This window comes from Grus americana, chromosome 2, assembly GCF_028858705.1.
Source record: "Grus americana isolate bGruAme1 chromosome 2, bGruAme1.mat, whole genome shotgun sequence".
NCBI lineage: Eukaryota > Metazoa > Chordata > Aves > Gruiformes > Gruidae > Grus > Grus americana.
The window spans coordinates 19,921,123-19,928,825 of record NC_072853.1 but is presented as its reverse complement, the minus strand read 5'-3'; the positions used below and the strand labels follow the sequence as shown (position 1 = coordinate 19,928,825).

The following is a 7,703-nucleotide window of genomic DNA, read 5'->3' as shown; positions in this document are numbered from 1 at the left end:
AAGGTTCCATTGTCTGGCACTTTCTGACTGGGAAGAACCAGCTGGCAGGGACATGGTTGCTGGGTGAACTCGGGACGAGCTTAGTGTGCCGGTGCAGCCGGACCCGGAGCCATCTCACCAGGCGGGCCTGCTGCCTGCGTGGGCCCTGTCATGGCTCCTGGGGCTGAGGACGAGAAGCTGCCCACAGCACGGAGGGGAAGAGCCGACCACTGCAACCACCATTCAGTGAGGAGCAAAGACAACCATGACAACAGCACAGAGCTTTATAGACCTTTATTTTTCAATCTGTACAGAACGCTGTTGCTATTATAATAAGGCATCAAACGCACTATTGAAAAGCTCACGATGGACTGTGACGTTTCGCCCTGTCGTGGGTCAAAAAGGAGTTTTACAAGATTAAACCGGTTGCTTTCCCAGTCGGTAAACTTTATATTCATTACAGACAGATTTTTAAAAGAATTACAAAGATTAAAAAACTGTAAACATATCAAAACCAGCAACAACCCAGCATAGCTTCCTAGGAGAGAGTCTCAGGCATTTCTGCTGCGGGGCCGGCTTTGGGCTGGCAGTGAGAAGGCAAGGCCAGCTGCACCTGCGAGCCGCACTGGGTGCCCACGGCCACGGTGGGGCTGGCGCCGTGTGGCGCCAGGCCTCATTTTTGGTGAGAGTCCCCAGCAGGTGCCAAGTAGTTCCCAAATGGCCAGCCTTGGCCACAAACATCTAATTGAGAAAAAGAAACTGAGAAAACGGGTCACCGGGGAGCTCTTTGAACAGCAAGGAGCCAGCCGCAGGCTGCTGGTGCCTTGCCGCGGCGCAGGGAAGCGTGGGCACCTCCGGCTCGGCTGCCGGCCTCCAGGTCCCTCCGGCAGGAAGGCAGAGGCCAGGGCAGGGCCCAGCCCGCAGACACGTCATGAGGTAGAAAATGGGAAGGTGTCACGGCTCGCTGTTAGGGTCGGTCAGAAATAAACTGACTGACGGCACAAATCCCAATATGTTTCCAGGGTACTCCAGGGGCACATAAAACCCACCTGGTGTGCCCCAAAGTTTAGATCCCCAAAGAAAGCTCTCCAAAGATCTATGCGTCAACTTTAGCCCAGGCAACAAAAAAAACCCCAAACAACAATTTTCCTCACACTTGTACCCTTAAAGCATTTAAATTTGAGCAGGGGAAATCAAATTGTGAGGGTGCACAAAAGGGCAATTTCCCTTGGCCTCAGCCTTTGGTACCACCTTGTGCGAGGTGAACGACACAAAGGCTCGTCCACCGGGCAGCGGGCTAATACATTCATCTTCCACCATTGGCCACCAGACAGCAAGTGTTTTGGTCTCTGTTGCACTGCACAGCACAAGAACCTGAGGGTCCAGAGGTTTTATATCGCACCACCAACCCACAGAGTCCTGTAATTTGTAAAGGTGTCTTGTTGGGTGATCAGAGAAATGTCCTGAGAGTTTTTATTTGCTAAACTCCCGCACTCAGAAGGCTTTCTGTCGCCTCTTTCGTAGCACACACTAACACCAAAATAAAGAAACTATTAGTCCTGTTACTTAAATTTTCTTACTCCTCACACTTCTGTGGTGTATATTTAGATTATTAGGTTGACTTAAAATGCTCAGGGAAAATTTGAGGGTTCATTTAAGTATTGCAGGCTCATGATCCATGACAGGCATTTTACAAAGTGTCAGAAAACTTCTCACTTGATAATAACATACTGACAGTCAGGGGAGCATTCCCTTTTCTAGTGCTAATAATCAGCATTAAGGCATGACACGGTTCCTACAAGAAATCTGTGATCCTTACAGCTTTAGCTGTCATCTTTCCACAATAATGGAATGTACTCCAATTTTATGCGTATGTATCATTAAAAAATAAAAATAATGGCTCTCAAAACTGCCGGCCTTAGTTTTAGGGCTTCTGTCGTGTAGGTGAGTACAGCAATTCCTGTTAGGGGCCTGGGCTGGTGAAAGGGTTTTCAACCCCCCAAGACGTCCGTCCCCTGTCCCATGCTATCTCGCTGCCCCTGGCTCAGCACTGTTTGCCCTCTCGCTTGGCACAGCTTTCCCTGGACCTCTGGTGGCCGTGGCCACGGCCAGCCCCTTCCTGTCCTCAGGGCAGGACGGGGGGCAGCACCGTCCCACTGCCCCACCTCCAGCCATGTGGCAGGCCCTGCAGGCAGTGTCCTCGTACCCACCAGCAGGCAAAGGCCAGCTAAGGAGGAGACTTGCTCCTCCGTGTCCTGCATCTTGGGCTATTTCCTTCTTCACTCTCACCGATCACAAGAGGCTGAAGGCTTCTCCCCACATCTGGAAGCTATTCTATTTATTTACCCTAGAAATTCCATGCTGAATCCCTGATGACACATCCAGAGGGATGTAAGCTCTCCAAAGACGACTGTGGAGATGCTGACCACTGTTGAGTTCCTGCCTGCGAACATACTCCATATCATGACATAAACTGGCAAAATCATCTACTAGGGAGCAGCACTGCCTAATAAGGCTGCTCCTTTAATTACCAGATAACACTGAACTAAAGTGGCGGTTAGAGCAGACAACATCTGAAGCAGCAGCATTTCTTTTGCAGGGCCAACGTTAAAGCCTGGGTACCACATCACACTATTTACAGTGACCAAAGGCATGAAACCTGGAGCAGCGCAGCTCCTCGGGCCCTCAGTAAAGGCACCCGTGCCAGCACCCGCGGCTGGCAAGCAGGGGGGACTGAACTAGGTGAGTGCCAGACTCAGGTGCTGCTCCTGTCTTCTGATGTGAACAGCCAGAGAAGAGGGAATGAGGAACCAGGTGACAAAAGAGCATTCAGTCTTTCCACGGGAGAAACCCACCCCACGTTTCCACCTGCCACTTGTTATCCTGAACCTTGTGCTGCCACACACACATGCATATATTCCTAGGTAAAGGGGGCATAAAGGAGATCTCCTCCCCCCCTTCTCAAGAGAACTCTTCTCAGGTATGTTGCAGAGAGAAAAAAAGGTATCATTTTAAAAATATTTGATATTCCTGATATTTGAGACTTAACTCATTACTAATAAGGCTGTGACAGTGAATCACATGTTTCTACTAAGACTCTGCAGCCAGGGGCTGTACAGACAGAGCTCTTCACTCATGTTTGGCTTTGGCAGGGACACATATATATATATCAACATACATATATATGTTAACAGGACACACACACATGTATATGTGTATACATATATATACACACACACACACGACTGTTCAGTAAGAACTGACAGCGGTGCATATAAGAATCTTTGTTGGTTTTCCCAGCACTGCAAGAACACAACTGTGATGTTCCATAGAAACCAGCCGATAATAAAGTAAATAGCATCCGTGGTACACGTTTTTGGCTACTGTGCCCACAGAACTGTAATTAATAACAACATGTACCCTTGATCATCCCCTATGTTAAGTAAGTAAGTCCCATGTCAGCCAGTCCAACTGCCTGATATTTAACCTTTGTATTTCCTGACAATTTATTTTTTACAAATAAATTGTTTTTTATTGAACGACCCCCAGAAACCTCCCTCCTGAGCTTTCCTTGCCCGTTAGGAGAAGGCTGACAGTCTAGTGACATAAAACTGAAGTTTCAAAAGGACTCATAAGATGCAGACAGCCCCAGTATAAGCAAAGCCCTGCAGCTGAGCTAGAATTTCTTCTGGCATCCATACTGAAGTAGAAGTGTTCAGTCTCAGCTTCCCCATGCTTTTTTACTCCTTGGGTCTTTTGAGACTCCAAACAAGAGGTCAGTTAAGTTATAGCAGTTTTCATACAAAGACATCTGTCCACCAGGAACTAAACTTCTTTTATATGGGCCACCATAGCTATCAGAAGTTAATGACTATCAATCATTGCTAATCTGAACTGAAATGGAGCCACTGACCTCAAGCTGAAAGAGCCCTTTGTCTCCTACCAATACCATGAGCCATATGGTTCCCTGCCCTTTGCCTCTTATTTTATACTTTAAATAATCATCACTAATTGTACAATTGTTTGAAAATATGGGAGATTTGTGGCAAGTCATGACCAAGTGGGGCTCTTTTTTCCCCTTTGCTCTCACTCAATAGAAAGAGAAGGGATGACCTTAAAATTAGAGGATAAAAAAGCATCTCTCAATTAAATATTAGCCCTGCTATTTGATTACTGGTCCTGCTTCTTAACAGCCTACCAAGTAGACTGTTAATAATCCTGCAGGCTGCAATAATTAACAGCTTCCAAAGTGTCAAGGTCGTTCCTGTTCTATATGGGAGTAATAAGAAAATTATATAGGCAAGACACCAATGGAATGTTTTATATTAGGATAAAGGAGTATCTGAACCTACTTATCACAAATCTCTTTTTATTCAGTGGTTTTCATTATTTTATATCAGTTGCATTTTCTCTGGCACGTTTTCCCTTTACAACAAATGCTCATATACTGCAAACATTCGATTATAGAGCTTAAGAAAAAACCATTCTTGTCAGACAAATAAACTGCATCACCAGCTATCTTTAGCCGCATCTGTTTTCTTTAATGAAGCATATTTTCCTGTAGAAATGCTGCCTTAAAAATCATGACCACACTAATTATCTATGGCAAGCACATCTTCCTCAACTAATGACAGCTCGAGCATATTATCGTTTGCACCAGACTTCATTCTGAAATTGAAAGACCCATAGAGCTTCGCAGACTCCTTGGAGGACGCAAACCTGCTCCTCCGGTACAGCTCCCCTTTCCACATGGACATCATCAGCAGGCTGGAGAGCACCACTCCCCCCAGTGTTAGGAGACACAGCCCGGCGATAACACAGCGGTCCAAGTGAGCCCCAATCCTAGCGCTCTCGTTCTCCAGCCTCTCCATCTCCCGGGCAGCCACAGTGTTGGGATCCACAGTCACATCTCTGGGTACCACGTAGGAAATGATCACCAGCAAAATGCCACTAACCAGGAACAAAATGGCACTAATGAACCCATAGTCCACGGACTTCCCGGCCGCCACCTCCGAGGCAGCGTCGTCTTCCTCAGAGACCAGGGAAGGAGAATCATGCATCCACTCGGGCAGCAGCTCCCTGCAGGAACGCTGCTGCAGAGGGGCATCCTGGCAGCGGCTGCCTGTAGGACTGGGGGGACTTCTCGCATGCTCCAGGTTTACATTTTCATCCACATAGGTGAATGACGTCTCAAGTTCCTGGGCACAGCAGCAGGCTTTCTTCTTCCCCCCGTCCTCTTCCCCGGACAAGCGCTCGGGAGGGTGGCAGGGCTGGGAGGTGCCGGGGGGTGCAGGGTGCTCCTGGGGAGAGGCGCCTGGCGAGGAGGGCCGGTGTGCCCGGGGGGACTCAGCCACAGGGCTCCTCTGCAAGGGCTTGCAATGCCTTTCGCAGTGCAGGGCTGCCACGGTGGCAGCTGCTCTGGGGTTCACCTCGCCCCCCTCACGCTGCTGCTGCTGCTGCTGCTGCTCGTAGGGAGGGGAGGGCAGGCTCCAGTCGGCAGCGGTGCCCAGGGGCACCTGCCTGCTCTCCTCGGCCAGGTAGAGAAGCTCCATGCAAGCCATCGACCTCCTCCCGGTGAGCCCCAACCCCTGGGCTACCGCATCCTTCAGCAAACGCTGCCCCTGACCCGCTGAAGTGGCTTCACGGCACCAGAGCTGCTGTATCCCAGAAATCTTCTACTCTTTCACCAACGTTTTGTTAGGGACATGGCTTGTGTCAGCTGTTAAATGATTAAACAAATCCTCTCTGACATTCATTTCTTTTCGGTCTGCAAATGAAAAAGCAGAGGGGAAAAAGACAACAACAACAAAATCAAACCCGACAACCTCATGATGATACATTAATAAACCAAAGAGAAGATAACGCAAGTGTAATGCATCGGTCTTCCTCTCAACTGTTCGAGGGGAGATGGCAAACATGATTGTTTTAACCATGCATTTAAAACTGCAATCCTCTTGCAAATCCAAAATCTATTAGGGAGTCTAATCAACCTTTGACACCAATATCCAATTAAGGCAGTAAGTCATCTACAGAGCACAGGATAGCCAGAATAACTGCGTAAAATGTCAGAGAAAAGAGACGTCTAGTCTTGTAGAAGCAAGTAACTCCCCCACCCCCTTCCAAATACGGAATTTTAAACTCAGATTCTCAGACTAATTAGAAAGAAATACGCAAATCCCATGTAGCTCAATAATCCAGGATCTGTATTCTCTGGTGGAAATCTGATAATCCTATGGGAAAAGCAGTGCTTTCCTATAGCAGATCTCCAGTTTGATTAAGAGCTTTTGCAATGAAATTATGCCTCAAAGACTGATGACTCAAAGACGGATATTACTTCTCATCTGCAATTAATTCGTTATTACCCCCTTCTTCTGCGCCCCATTATCCCTCGGGGCCAATGGTCATTAGGGAAAGCCTGCAGCCCAGTAAATGTGTTGCATGCATAGAAAACACATGTGTGCCTATAGCATATACGTGATCGATAACAGACGCTGGTCACTCACGCTCTTCTCGGGACCTCAGCGGGAACTGGCCGCGCTAGGAAATGCCATCCCCGCCGGCGCGGGGAGTAGCTGGATCCACACGCAACTGTGTGACCCGAGTGACACAGAGGTTACACGCGCGCAGACACGCACAGACATACACACACACCCCGGCAGGCAGGAGCACGCCTCCTTCTCCTCCTCCTCCTCCTCCCGCTCCCCGCGGGGCTCCCACCTGCCCGGCACGGTGGCTGGCCCGCCCGCCGCGCTGCCCGCCCCGCACACCTACCTCCTCCCTCCCGCCTCCGCCACCGGCGGCGCCCGCCGCGCCCCACGCCCGCGCTGCGGCCAGCGCCCCGGGGCACAGCCGGGCGGCGGCGCCGAGCCGAGCCCAGCCGGGCAGTGCCGAGGCGAGGCGGGCGGGCGGGCTGTGCCGGCGGGCGGGCCACGGCGGCACGCTGGGAGTTGTAGTCCGCAGGCGGCGGGCGGCCGCGCCGCTGCGGCAGCGCAAGGAGCCGCGTCTGCCCGCGCCCCCGCCCCCAGGGCGCCGCCCGGTTGGGGGCTGGAGGGGGGGCGCCGCTGCCGCCTCCTGGGTCTCGCTGCCAGGGTGCGAACCTTACCGGTCAGCCCCCTCCGAGCCCCAGATTCCTGACACGGGTTTGGAGAGTAGCTTCAATAAAGAGAGCCTTGTGAGGTTGCTCTGGGGCGTGTGTCTAGCTCGATCGTCTCCCAGGCTTTTTTTTTTTTCCCATAATTGTGAGAGCTCGCGGCTTACTCCATGGAAAGATAAAGTCTGATTCTCAATGATCACAGCACTCCCAGAGCTGAGACTTCAAGAAACGTCCTCTCTGCCGCAAGACTTACAGGAAAATCTCAGGTGCTCGCTCCACGTTGGCAGACTCCACGCACTTTCTCAGGCAGGCATAATTGAGTGTTAAAAAAAAGGCTGTTGCCAAAAATACATAATAAAATGAATGACCAGTTGGTATGAACCTTCACAGACTTTTCTTGCCAGTGCTTTCTCTGAAGTGATAAACTAGGATGTGAAAACAATGTGTGGAGGAGGAGGAACTGAAGATTTAACATCGATGGGTATTGTGCTGCTGGGGCGAGGTGAAGAGCATGGAGGGAGGGACCTGTGGTGTGGAGCTGACATGAGGATGTCCATGGGAGGTAGCAGTGGGCAGCACCTGCCTGCACGGCTACTGGGCAGGAAAGCGGGGGCGCGAGAGGGAAGGTGGG

The 7,703-nt window shown here is 50.4% G+C and overlaps 1 protein-coding gene across 5 annotated transcripts; it reads right to left on the bottom strand.

The window, feature by feature from the left end:
- Positions 1–258: 258 nt before the first annotated feature.
- On the bottom strand, positions 259–7,311 carry TMEM74 (transmembrane protein 74). 5 transcript variants are annotated; one of them, XM_054818133.1, is made up of 3 exons: positions 6,751–7,020; positions 6,483–6,567; positions 259–5,746 (listed from the first exon to the last, which is right to left on the bottom strand). In XM_054818133.1, the coding sequence occupies exon 3, from the start codon at positions 5,538–5,540 to the stop codon at positions 4,572–4,574; it is 969 nt and encodes a 322-aa protein (XP_054674108.1). In that variant the 5' UTR covers positions 5,541–5,746; positions 6,483–6,567; positions 6,751–7,020; the 3' UTR covers positions 259–4,571. The 5 variants fall into 5 exon arrangements, with proteins under 5 accessions (XP_054674108.1, XP_054674107.1, XP_054674105.1 ...); XM_054818132.1 differs by lacking the exons at positions 6,483–6,567; positions 6,751–7,020 and adding an exon at positions 7,082–7,311; XM_054818130.1 differs by lacking the exon at positions 6,483–6,567.
- Positions 7,312–7,703: the final 392 nt, after the last annotated feature.

Coding starts and splice junctions, on each gene's coding strand:
- TMEM74 (XM_054818132.1), bottom strand. CDS start 5,540: ATGGCTTGCATGGAGCTTCTCTACCTGGCCGAGGAGAGCAGGCAGGTG.